Here is a 14,059-nt window from a genome sequence, read left to right on the forward strand (position 1 = left end):
GCATTTCCTGTTCAAATACCTACAGTATATAGGTTTACAGACATCTGAGTTCTCCTCATATCTTGCATACCCACCTATCTTTGTGTCATTAGCAGACTTGAAGACATCACACGTGATCTCTTAATCCAAGTAATTAAATAGAATATAAATTGACGAGGAACTGGCACTGATGTCTGAGACAAACTCATAGTTCCAGCTTGTTAACTTAAAAACAACCCTTTCATCCTGACTTGATTTTCCATCTGTTTGTCAGTCTGCCTCAGTTCCATGTGCCTTTGCCCTGTGCATAATCCTTTTCTGTGGCATGTTATTGAAAGCACTTCTGGCTCTCATTTATGCATTGCAGGTAGATGTATGGCAGAAATAAGGCACACATGCTCTTACACAAACCAAGTGATGGGATTAGTGATGACTTGGTAGAGGGTTTTAGCAACTATTGAACACTATGGAACTATGGTGAACTGACATTTAGCTTGAGGTAATCACTTCAGTAGCAAGCTCTTAATCCAAGCAACGTGGTGGAAGATGACAGAACAGAATAGTACAACACAGGAACAGGCCCTTAGGCATACATTGTCTATGCTGAATGCCAAACATGATGCCAAGATAAACTAATTTCATCTGTTTGCACATGATCCAAATCCCTTAATATCTAACAGCCTCTTACAAGCCACTATGTATCTGCTTCCACCACCCTGTGTAAAATACTTGCCCTGCATATCTAATCTAGTCCATTTTGCCTGCATTTGAACCATATCTCTCCAAACCTTTCCTGGCCATGTTCCTGTCCAAATGACTTTTAAATGTTGCCATGTCGACTTTTAGGCCAGAATTCCATTTGTTCTTTGGAAATACTGTTTGTAGAGTGTGCAAAGGAATGACACTTGCCTATGGTTTCTCAAGTTATCACAGGACTTGCATTGTTTGTATACTGCAGGCATTTTGTGTGCATCTGGTTCCATGTGCATTTACTGCAGGATTTTGTCAACTACTGAAGTCCCCTGTTAACTATTTTTTCCCTTTTTTCACTGTAGATAAGACAATTTCATTTCATTTGTGCTCAGGGCAATGGGCCTCAAAGGGACTGAATTTATTTTCTAACATGGACACCATATGCTAGCCCTATCAGCAACTCGTGGACTGAATAAAATAAAGTAACATTCTAGGTACAGTTTTGCATGCTGAGAAAGGATAAGCTCGACAGAGGTGAGATCACAGGACACTGGTGTTCGATTCTCCTTTCTGCAGGTAAATGTCACAATGTGCCACTAATTCTATGCTTCGGGGCAAATTGCTGCACATGATACTAATAGTTGATATTTGTTTCAGATAGAAAGCAAACTAGGTGGTGAATGCAGAGTAGAATTTCTCCAGCTGCACTTTATTTGATGGATGCAGAGATGGGCTGCTGACAGCAAACTTTTTTTATATCAGCCCTTGTTGTGTACTGCCATCCACTGGATTCTTATAGGGCATCGTGGATTTTCAAATATTCGGATCATGATTAATGTTACTCCGCTGGGGTATGAGAACAAGAAAAGTTTTACAGCACTGCGGCTTCTTCTAACATAATAATTTTCACATTACAGATGTCAACCATGCCATTAACCATGAACTATCCTGCACCCTAACCATAACCGCACGTCAGTACTGAGCCACTGCAGACTTTGCACTTCTAAGGTTCCACTACATACTTTGGCTTGTACCATCTTGGTCAGGTTTAACTAGAATAACTGATAAATGTATTGTATATTTATTTGCTGTGTTGTGGCATTTAATCTGCCAATTAGGCTGTAGCAAGTAAGACTTTCATTGTTCCAGTCCCAGTGCATATAACAACTAAACACTCTTGTCTCAAAGACTGCTGTAGAGGCTCTGTAATAAGTACTGCAAGTAAATGTTGACGCTTTTATATCTGACGTGTGCATCTGAGGATTTATGAACTGAAATAAAAACAGAACATGTGAGATTGTTAATTCTGTTTCTCTCCACAATGCTGTCTGACTGGCTACATTTATTTCCAATTTTCAGTATTTATTTATTTCCTTTTCAGTAACTAAGAGATAATTAACATTTTTTAAAAGGGCAATACATTTTAGATAGTTAGCAATGAGAAACGTAGGAAAAATGTCATGTTCCATAATTGAGACAGACAACATAGAAACAATTGAGGACAGAAAGAAGGATATGGAGATAGGGTGAATGAAGTGAGGCCTTTGTGGCAACGGATATTTGTGGCCTGTTTCTGCTCCGTGAAAATCAATGTCTTGTGTACTTGGGGAATTCCTCTTCAATCTCCAATTTTCACATTTAATTAAATGGCCATATTTGTTATAATCTTCTTCCACTGTAATCCAATGTTGTTGAAAGTTCAACCATCTTCACTTTGCCCATAATCATTAATGTTCTCGAATAATTGATCAGTTCTTTACTTGTGATTTGGGTGTTCCCAGTCCTTAATCTTTTCTAAAGCTGTAATAGACGATCCACCATTGAGTCCTTCAGTACGACCCGAGAGGTCGGAATGATGTGCTGTGGTATCTATAATTCCATCCCATGCTCATATCCATCTCATGAGGGGTCTCCAAATTAAGGTCCACTTTGAGACTGCATCATTTTGGAAAATTATCTTTAATATATTTCTATAATTTATATAGCTAAAGTTACATCAGAAGTTTTAATACAGCAGATGAAAGGCTGGGGACACCAGCTGGAGAGGGAATGACGGGTGGTAATGGATACGTGTGAGAGCATCAATCTGCAACTTTCGGAAAGCCACTAAATATGCCAAGATGGAATTCCGGACCAAGCAGGAATCCTGAGGCAATGACACAAATACCCGTAGATTGTGACAAGGCTTGCACGCTACAACGCAAAGCTGGGCAGTATTGCTGGGCAACAATGCTTCCCTTCCCCGAAAAACTCAATGCATTCTATGCCTACAGATGTCTGCAAATACTCTTGCCAGCTAGTCAGCATAGGTTCTGAGGTCAAGCTGATTTAGTTCTCAGTGGCATTTCTTAATGTTCATGTGTACCTCATTTAATTTTTGGAATAATTCTTATTGCATCTTCTCCATGGCACTAATATCTCTCCACATGGGTGCATTTTGTTTCCCACTGATGGAAGTGCCATAGATTCAAATGTTATTGATTTGCCAACGTGTCAGGGCTGTCCAAGCCTTTAGTAATTAGTGACATGTAAAATAGTAACCTTTTCACAGGCTGGTCTAAATGACCATCCCCTGGGTGGGGAAATAAAGTTGGCAGGTGAGATTGGGGGGGAATGTTCTGTTGGGAGTAAACCTAATGGGCTAACTTGCCTCCTTCTATGATGCAAAAGTAACCTTAAGATTGTTAGAATTAATTCAATGGGACAATCCATGCTTATGTTCTTTCTTCTTTCAAATTTGCTGCATGTGGTGTTGGGAGAAATCAAAAATAAACTGAGCTGAGCCCAAAGTTTTCTTTGGTTTGCCTAACTCCTTCCAATGTGTAAACCATTCAATCTTCAGGATGATTCATATGTCAACAACCATCCTCTTGGCTTCACTCGATTTCTTCTGAACTACATTTCAGGCTTGGAATTTAGTTTAATTTAGAGATAATGCATGTTAGCAGGTCCTTCATACCAATGAGCCTACACCAACCGCTGATCACCCATTCATACTCATTTTAATCAGGAAATTGTGTCAAACTGTAGAAATTCCTCATAGGTTTTACATTCTGGCATCTGACTACACCGATTTGGTTCTTCCTGACAGATTTGAGTGGAGGATTCTTTTGATGAACTATTTCATGTCTATTTGGATCTGAACATTTCCTCAGGGCCAGTGTGTTGCCAATAGTTCTACAACACAGAGACAGGCTGTTTGGCTCAGTATCCACAAACCACCGTTACCTGAAGAACGGTTCCAACCCAAAACGTCACATATTCCTTTTCTCCAGAGATGCTGCCTGACCCGCTGAGTTACTCCAGCATTATGTGTCAATCACCATTTCCTTAATCTCTTTTTTCCCTCTTGCATTTCCATCATCTGCCTTGATTCACCTCCCATCTATCTACACATGGGGCAATTAATAATAGCCAATTAACCTTCAAAACAGCACATCTTTGACTTGTAGGAAGAAAGCTGAGCAACCAGAAAAACCTTTCGCTCTGATAGATCCTGCCTATTTGAATGGTTGAATGACTGTACCCTTATCCCCTTTCTATTGATTTTCCAAGCTTTTCCTTAAATTGGTGACAGAATAATGAACAGAGGGGTTAGAGGGAATAACACTACAGTGGGACAGTAAATCACTGGTTTCACTAGGCAATCAACAATGTGATATTCAAAATTCTCATAGCACCTAGCTGTGTCATCAGAACATTCTAGGGACATTTGGATTAGGCTTTATTGCTTCTTACTGGAGACCAATTTTCAGCCTGGACAAGTGTGATGGCTAGATTGTTGGAGCCACATATATAAAAAGTGGATGAATATTTGAAAGATTGTCAAATTAGATGTGGGGACCGAGCACAGAAGAGGAGTTGACGCCTGGGACGTATTAGCCATGATCATATTGAATGGCAGGCAGAGCAGGTGCGAGGGACCTGCAGTCTATGCCTGTTCCCATTTTCTTTTTGATCAGGATATTGTTTTCATTCATAATTACTTTCTACTCAGTCACGTGAAGCGGATGTTAGTGGCATTTTCCATTCCTCATAGCACCTGAACTACAAAGACAGGTAAGAGTCAACCACAGTAACGGTCCAAAATCCAAGGCCAGGTTTCCTTCCATTACATTAGTAAATTGGATGGGTTTTATAGCCCACTTCAATTGAGTAATTTTCACAATTATTGGTATTAGATTGTTTAAAAGAAAATCCCTCTTTAGTAACTTGAATTTAAATTCCAATTCAGGTTTCGGGATCAAATGTGCAATGTACAAATTTGTGGGACATGACAAAGTAGGTACAGATTTGATGCTTCCCTGGCTGGGGTGACAGAACTGGGAGTCACATTCTCAGATCACCTCAGCCAGAATGCCTTGCCAACGAGATTCAGCCATTGAGTCTATTCAAGAAATGGGTTAAAGTGGAGACATTTTTTAAATAAGTTATGAGAATCAAAGATATTGTAGTTAGTACTGACAAGTGGCACAGAGATAAATGATCAGATGTAAAATTATTGAATGGCAGGACAGACCTGAAGGGCCAGAGGTTTTTCAACATCTATGAATCTTGCGCATAATTTAAGCTCAATGCTGCCATTCCATCTTACTGGGACAACCATTATTCTTCAAGGACTATGGCTCCCACATGTCTTTGAACATACACAACATGCTTTATTTCAAGCACTTTCCTTGGGAAACCCATCACCATTCCAAGTTTTTTCAAGAACATCTTTGGGTATAACCTGCGCAGTTTTGGACTCCATTTCCTGATTTAGCTGCAGGTTGACAGTAGTCAGTTTATTTCTCACCTCTATCTAAACTTAAAATAAATGTAGATTTAATTTTTTGGGTTATGCCACATTCAGTCAGTCCATGCAAATGTATGGTCCCAACATCTAATCTTTATAAACAATCTTAAGTGGTGTGGAACTATGTATTTTATATTCATCCTTTTGCTCTTATTTAGGCCATCTTAGCCATGTTTTCACTTTTCATTTACATTACCTCTCACAATGGTTGAGTTTGTCTCAATCTGAAGCTTGATGCAGGACTGTTTTCCCTGTCAGTGAACTCGTGATGTTTTTATAGCCTTTCAGTCTAGTTTTTCATTCACATTTTCTTTATTAAAATACATCACCCCAGTTTCCTTATCGAAGAATGATATGAAGGATAACCTTTCACCTGTCTACATGTGGGTTTGAGCTCTGGCTGTAATTACAGAGCTACATTGAGCTCCCTTGTCTCAATCAAGGCTTGTTGTATGGCTGGATAAACTGAGGCCCAACAGAATTAGTCAAAATGCCTTTCAGTTGCCATATATACATTGGCTGTGATTCTAAGCTTTGTAAGGAAATTGTCAACATTCTTATCTGCTTCCTACATCTGACTTCAGTACTTTTATCTGTGCATCTGACAATACGATTTCCATTACAGGTAAATGTTAACATTATCAAAGATCTTGTCAGGACTTATGTTTTGACTTCCCAGTTGTCTAATAATCGTCTAATAATGGATGCAGCTGACATTTTCTCAACCCTTAAACTTTCTCAATGCAGACATAATGTCAGCCTGCCTGTACACAAGTAGGAACAGTGCAAAAATTGAAACCACCCTGTTTTCACTGTTCATTATTTCTTTCTAAAAATCAAATTTTATATTCATGTAGTAAGGAATTTTACATGCTAGACAACTGTCAGCATATATTTAACCAGACCAGTTTCTAAATTAAATCAAAACTCAGATCTGTGGCTAACATCTGGTTTATTTTCAGTCTACAGGCCAGGCGCTACTGAGCAATACAATGTACGATTTCTACAATGAGTGATGTGATACAAGTAGTATGATTTATGATTTACTTGCACCTATATCATAGATCCCTATTCATTCTTACAATTACACAAGTCTAGTCCCAAATTGATGAACTTTGTCTATCGGTTGCAATCACACATTTTTGGATTAACCCAGCACCTTTCCATCCCACTGATTTAAGGAGAGGGTTTGGAATCTAGAAACAGTAAGAGAGTGCATGGGGGCGCTTGGTATAAACAGATTCTGGATCACCACCTTGGGCAGTCCTGCAAGGGGACTAAGTGTTCTGAGATGGCTGATGAAGGCAATGTGGGATCCACGGACACTGGTATCGGCGAGGCAGGAAGTATTTGATGGGGTTCTGAGGATGGCTGGAGTAGTGAGGTCTGTTATTTCCACTGGGTTTCTTGTCCAGTGTGGCTGGCCCATTGGAGTTAGATGATGTAATCGGAGCCTCTGCTGGGGATGCTGGGCTAGGAGAGGAGCACTGACGTTGGTTCATTTAGTCTACAAGCGGATATGACGAAATCTTGCAAACATGGTGTTCGTGATACCCATATTCGAGATTTACTTGTCGATGTCTTTCAACCATATTGGAGAGCAGAAATCATTGCTGGCTGGTAGATCATGTTTTGTTGTTGTTGCTGAGTTTGATGTCTTGAACTACAAATACCCTTTTCCACAAATAGTTGAAGGATATGTTTGCTCATTACAGGTAGTGGTGAACCTTTTCACTGATGTCTACCTTCAGTAAGTGGTAGCAGCCAAGACATGAATGCAATCCATGTTCTTGAGGGGCATATTATTAGCCTTTATGCTGAGGGGCTGATTTGAGGATGCTTTGTGTAAGGCCAATTTCTTTGTGCTGCAAGTGAATGAGCCAATGATCTGGAGCTTAGCTTCCAAGTCTGTATGCACATAAGTGTCGGCTGCATTTTGCAACTCTAACAGAGATTGCAGTAACCTTGGTTCGAGAGACCAAGTGATGCAAATGGAACAATTGCCCATTCAGTCTACTGCTCCAGTTCAGAAGGAAACTTGCTGCAGGCAAGGTGAAGAAGAAAGATTGAGAAATGTATAGGATGACACACATATTGCCAGACACTAATTTGAACCGAGACTGGACCCGTTGTGGACTTGTTAGAAACATGGCTTCCATCAAACATAGCAGTTATATAATAGTCAGATTTCTGAGGCAGCAAAATTTAAGAAGCTTTCTCCAAAGTTCCTCTCGGTTGTCAGTCAAAGGCTTTAGTGTGGTCAAAGATGGCCATACACAGTAGCTGTTGCTGCTCCTTGAATTATCATATCTATTTTGTCTCTTGCAGGATGGCATCCACAATGCGTTTTGGAGAGCTCTTCCTCCACCTCGACAATGACTTCCCTGCAGCAGACAGCAGGAGGACACCTTTAATGTCCACACTAACATCTGTCTCTTTTCCTGAAGATGGTCACAATTACAGCTTCTCAGGTCCCTGAATATCTTTCTCTTCACAAAGGTGGGAAATTAGGCTGTAAATTTGTGGTAAGTGCCACTGCCAACTTTGAGAACTTCAACGGAAAATCATCTGACCCAAGGTCTTGCTGTTTGTCAGTTGACAATGATCTTTTCAGCCTTTTGTTGGTCTGCAGATGGCGAGTCTAAAATTAATATTGTGCTGTGGGATGGAGGCAAAGACAGAGTTGCGGTTGAGGAGTTCTTTGAGTCGAACCTACCAACAGGTGCTAACTGATCTTTTGTTCTTGATAAGTCTGCATCTATATTAGCTCTTAGAGTGGAGGGCCATAAGGTGTTTGAGCCACAGATGGTCTTGACGAGCTAAAGAATCCATGCACATCACGATTTTCAACTAGTTGCTGAATTAACTGTGATCTTTCCACCCATTTATTCTTTAGGTCACGAGTTTTTTGTTGGACCTCAGCCTTCAGTTGTCTGTAGAGTTGTTTTTTCTCATTTGAAGTGTGATCGAGTTTCCATTCCAAGAAGGCCTTGCGTTTACGAATAATTAGGTCCTGGATCTCAGGGTCGTTTTCATCAAACCACTCCTGGTGTTTTCTGGTAGAGAAGTCAAGAGCAGTAGCAGAATATTAGGAAGCATGGTGTGAACAGGATCTGTATGTGCAGAGAGCAATGAAGAATCGACCTATCTAAAACAATGCAAAGAGAGGAGAGTTTGAGTACCGGGGCAAATATTGGGACAGAGCAGGATAGTACAGTCAGGATACACATGGAAAGTTGAGAGAACTCTGAGGTACACAATAGATAGAGAATGTCTTCGATGGGCAAAACTCAGACAATTAGGCCAAGAACAAAAAGGAGGCAAAATCAGCAAAATGTCATGGTGAATTGACCCTGGAGACTGAAGTCTTTTCCCAATGTTTTGCATGACCTATGCTGACATATGTAACAATTAGAAATATTCCAGGGTTGCCTACATCAGCAGCAGCAAGAGATGCCATTTCATCTCTGCAAGCAAACCAAGATTAAGTCTTTCATTACTGGGGATCTGTAAAGCATGGGAAGTCAATGTATGCTTTTCCCAGTTTGAGTTGGAAATCTTGCCAATACTAGAGATTTATAATTATTTCTGTCTGATAAGAGGGAAAGATTTAACATCAAAATAAACTAGAACTTAATTTATTGAAAATCTGAGTGTAATGTGAGAGGAGCCAGAGGTTAAATAATTTACCATAAAATGATGACAAAGAAAAATATCAGTCAAATAAAACTGCAAGATAAAATGCAATCCCATTAAGAATCAGACACAAAACCTTCTGCTGGAACACTAACGTCAGACGAGCAGGTGGAGAGGTTAAATTGAATCAAACAATTTCAACATGTAACATTTGTTAAATATAATTGTGTCTATACATACTACCAATTTTTGAAAGGTCCATGGATAGATATTTAAACAAATAAGAATCCATGAATACGATGGACAACATATTAAAAAAAGTCAGTGCTTGACATTTCCAGAAATAATGCCGTGATTTTTTTGTGCTACTTACTTCCGCTGTCCTCCTCCACCTCCTCTAACCATACTGTAACTTGCCACAGATTGACCAGACATGCTCCGTCCATCACCTATAACAGCAGTGCGTAAGTGAATAACCTTCACATTTAATTAACATGGAACATTAAAAGCCAGTGAATCACAAATGAAGCGAGGATGGAAGGTTCGCCTGATAAGGGATGAAGATATATATAGGGAGAGGATGTAATAGTGAAAATGAGATAGATACGGTCATGAACTGGAAACTGTTAATATCCCAAAGGCCTTCCAAAATATTGTGTTTCAAGGTGCAAACAAGGAGAGCTAAAGTAAAGATGATGTTGACAGAAACATCTTCCTTGGAACATGAAGGATAATTCCATCATTTTCACTTTTTATTTCAAATTTCCTGCATTTGCTGTATATTACTTCTGTATATCCTGGCTTATATTCCACAATTATATTTGGCAAAAAGATCAAGAGACCCAAATATTCAATCAAATGAAGAGAAAAGCACCAAGAGGGATCAATTCCAAACAAATCTTTTAATTTTGTGATGCATTCTCATTTGATTACACCAACTGCACAGATTTACAATTACAAGCAAATGCAATTCAACATTTTACATGATGCATCAATGCCGAGCCATGCAACACAAAAGCAGGCCCTTCAGCCCAATTTGAACATGCCGACCAAGATGTCTATCCAAGCTAGTTCTATTTGCCTGTGTTTAGCCTACATCCCTCTAAACCCTTTCTATCCATGTTCCTGCAAAATAAGTAGCTCAGGTCAGACATACTTCTGGTTATTAATTTACAAATCCTTCATTTTAAATTGATTTTGAATACAGATCAAGTGAAAATCTATTTCCATATTAAGTAGAGATAAGTTCAAGGAGCAAAATTAGGCCATTCATCCCATCAAGTCTACTAGCGCTTCTAGCATGGCTGATCGGTCTTTTCCACTCAACCCCATTCTCCAGCCATCTCCCCATAGCCCCCAAAACCCTATTAAGATCTAACAAGTAGTGCTGCTTAAGATATCAAATATCAATCCTTTGAACTGAAACTTGCTGGTAACTGCAGGGAGCTTAATCCCAACTGGTGATTTTCTTCCCATCTTCCATTACTCCCCGACTTCCCCACCACGTTAAGACCTCTGAAACATCTACATTGAAGTTTTCCTGACTGATATATTGGGTGACCCTGGGTAGACAGGTCCGTTCGTGTGGCCTTGAATGCTCGCACCGCTGCCTGCAACTCGGGCCTGGCATCAGGAAACATGGACGTCTACAAGGCAGAGTCCTACCGACTGCAAAGGGCGGTGAAGGACGCAAAAAGGAGGTACAGGGACAAGATGGAGTCACAGATGGAGCAGCAGGACACCAGACGCTTGTGGCAGGGGCTACGGACTGTAACCAACTACCGGAGCACCCCACCCTCATCCGTAAGTGCCGGCACCTCCCTAGCTGATGACCTGAACTCCTTTTACGCTCGTTTCGAGATGGGCAACACCACCCCAGGTCTGCCGACTATCGACAATACCGCCAGCGGGCTGGCTACCGAAGCTGAAGGGAGGAATGTGCACACATTCTCGCTGTCCGAGCACGACGTGAGGAGGGCTCTGACACGGGTGAACACGAGGAAAGCTGCAGGCCCCGATGGCATCTCGGGGCGAGTACTCAAGTCCTGTGCTACGCAGCTAGCTCCAGTGCTCACTACAATATTCAACCTCTCCCTGGACAAGTCCGTGGTCCCTGCCTGCTTCAAAAAATCCACAATTGTACCGGTACCAAAAAATGCCTCCCCAGCCTGTCTGAATGACTACCGTCCGGTGGCCCTTACCTCGGTAGTCATGAAATGCTTTGAGAGGCTGGTGAAGAAACACATCTGCGCCTTCCTCCCTCGGAACATGGACCCGTTGCAGTTCGCATACCGTCCGAAAAGATCCACGGACGATGCGGTCTCCCAGGTTTTGCACACCGCTCTCTCTCATCTTGACAGCCAGAAGGGGGGCTACGTGAGGATGCTGTTCATAGACTTCAGTTCAGCCTTCAACACGATAGTCCCTACCAGACTGGCCGGGAAGCTACTGGAATTGGGGCTCAACACCTCCCTGTGTGCCTGGGTCCTGGACTTTCTCACCGCCAGGCCCCAGGTAGTCAAGATGAGAGGGAATACATCGAAGTCCCTCACCCTGAGCACAGGATCGCCCCAGGGTTGCGTCCTCAGCCCCCTATTGTACTCCCTGTACACACATGACTGTGTGGCTAGGTTCAGCTCCAACTCAATAATTAAGTTTGCTGATGACACTGTGGTGGTGGGCCTGATCTCAGACAACGATGAGAAGGCCTACCAGGAGGAGGTGGCTGATCTAGCACTCTGGTGCCAGGACAACAGCCTCCTCTTGAACATCAAAAAAACTAAGGACCTGATCGTGGACTTTAGGAGGGCACATCATCCGAGGACGTACACACCATTGAGGATAAATGGGGATCCTGTGGATAGGGTGAGCTGTTTTAAATATCTGGGAGTCCACATCTCTGAGGATATGACATGGACATCACACGCCTCAGCACTCGTGAGTAAGGCAAGGCAGCGCCTTTACCACCTCAGGCAATTGAGGAAATTCAGAGTGTCTCCGAGGATCCTCCAGCGCTTCTACGCAGCGGCTGTGGAAAGCATCTTGTCCGGAAACATTACCATCTGGTTTGGGAATTGCTCTGCCCAGGACAAGAGGCTCTGCAGAGAGTAGTGCGTTCGGCCGAACGCACTTTGGGAACTTCACTCGCCCCCCTGCAGGAACTATACATCAGGAGGTGCAACTCCAGAGCCAATAAAATCATGGGAGACCCCTTCCACCCATGCAACGGACTGTTCCAGCTGCTACGGTCAGGCAAACACCTCCGTTGCCCTGCTGTGAGAACTGAGAGGTTGAGAAGGAGTTTCTTCCCAGAGGCCATTCGGACTGTAAACTCCTACCTCACCAGGGACTAACTTTACTGAACGTTTTTCCTTCGAATATTTAATATGTAAAAGAATATGTGTGTGTTTATGATTGTGTTTATAATTTGTTTGGTTGTTTGTTTGTTTGTCTTTTTGCACAAAGTCCGCGAGCATTGCCACTTTCATTTCACTGCACATCTCGTATGTGTATGTGACGAATAAACTTGACTTGACTCGAAGTATGAGTTAAATAATGTCAGGTTACTATTTTTCTTCCAAAATTTATCAATACCACTCCCATCTACTGTTTTGACCATTTCAGATCTTTTGATTATTTTTCTCTGATCTTTTTTCTAACATATCATCCCATTTGTAATATAGTTTCTCCTGCAATCCACCCTATCTACACTAACAATTTGTCCTTGATCAACATTTGGCCAAGAAAGCACACCAATGCCTCTACTTCCTGAGAAGACAAAGAAAATACAGCACGTCTCCTATGACCCTCACCAACTTTTATAAATGCACTGTAAAAAATATCTTATCTGCATCATAACTTGGTTTGGCAACCATTCTGCCCAAGTCCAAAAGATATTGCAGAGTTGTGGATGGAGCCCAGTCAACCACACAGACCAGCCTCCCCTCCCTCAATGACTCCATCTACACTTCACACTACCTCGGGAAAGCAACCAAATTAATTATGTTGGATGCTTTCCTGAGGTAATGTGAAATACCAACAGATTCAGGAAAAGCTTCTTCCTCACTCTTATCAAAAGCCAAGTACATAGTCCCGTTTCCCGATCTCCCAACCTATCTCATTGTGACCCTTGCATTTTGTAAAATCTGCACTTTCTCTGTTGCTGTAACCCTTAATTCTGTACTCTGGTATTTTTCTCCTTGCACTACCTGTTGTACTTATGTATGGCTTGAATGTACTCATTTCTAACATCATTTGACTGGATAGCACATAAACAAGGTTTTTCCCCCCCACTGTATCTCCAGATGCATGGCACTAATAAATCAGTATCACAAGCTTTCCTTTGTATTCTCTTCCACCAGTTATTTACTTTATGACATGGCTTACTTCTCCAACTTTCACCAGTTCTGATGTAAAGTTATGATTTGAACATAATGTTCCTCTTGATATTCCCTTCCCATAACCAGTTTATTGATGAATGAGAACAGTTCATCCTAGTTAATTAAAAAATGTGACAAATTTGGATAGAGGCCACAGCTACTCTTGGCCATTGAAGACTTATTATAATACAGGAAGATTCCATTCAGCCCATTTCATCCATGTTGACTTCCAGCCGATCAAACCATCAGTCCCACCTATTTCCCTGTAATCCTGCAAGTCATTCTCTTTAAAATTCTCACCAACTCTCCTATGATTTTTCTGACATGTTCTCATGTTTAACTGTATTAAAAAGTAACCAACAGCTGTCAATCGACCTACCATATATCTAAGATGTGGAAGGAAACAGCACCCAGAGGAAACCCACAGGGAAAGTATGCAAAATCCATTCAGACAAGAATCAATTTCAGGATCAAACGCAGGACCCTGGAGTTGTGAGGAAACAAACATAATTGCTGTACCCCTGTGTCAGCCCATGGCCAATAAACCCACCTACACCTCATAGGTAGATTAGAGGAA

The 14,059-nt window shown here is 41.4% G+C and overlaps 1 protein-coding gene across 4 annotated transcripts in view; it reads right to left on the reverse strand.

Annotated features, from left to right (window-relative positions):
* LOC116989409 (scaffold attachment factor B1-like) overlaps nucleotides 1-14,059 on the reverse strand; it is a 70,768-nt gene that overhangs the window by 2,313 nt on the left and 54,396 nt on the right. For 2 of the 4 annotated variants that reach the window (XM_033046763.1, XM_033046762.1), the window contains exons 18-19: nucleotides 9,477-9,552; nucleotides 6,403-8,523 (exon numbers count right to left, since the gene is read on the reverse strand). In XM_033046763.1, coding sequence (XP_032902654.1) covers nucleotides 8,238-8,523; nucleotides 9,477-9,552 — 362 coding nt within the window. In that variant the 3' untranslated portion in view covers nucleotides 6,403-8,237. Of the gene's footprint in view, nucleotides 1-6,402; nucleotides 8,616-9,476; nucleotides 9,553-14,059 lie in introns of those variants that run through there. The other 2 variants (XM_033046765.1, XM_033046764.1) reach the window with 2 other exon arrangements.

Source organism: Amblyraja radiata, chromosome 29, assembly GCF_010909765.2.
Source record: "Amblyraja radiata isolate CabotCenter1 chromosome 29, sAmbRad1.1.pri, whole genome shotgun sequence".
Classification (NCBI taxonomy): domain Eukaryota; kingdom Metazoa; phylum Chordata; class Chondrichthyes; order Rajiformes; family Rajidae; genus Amblyraja; species Amblyraja radiata.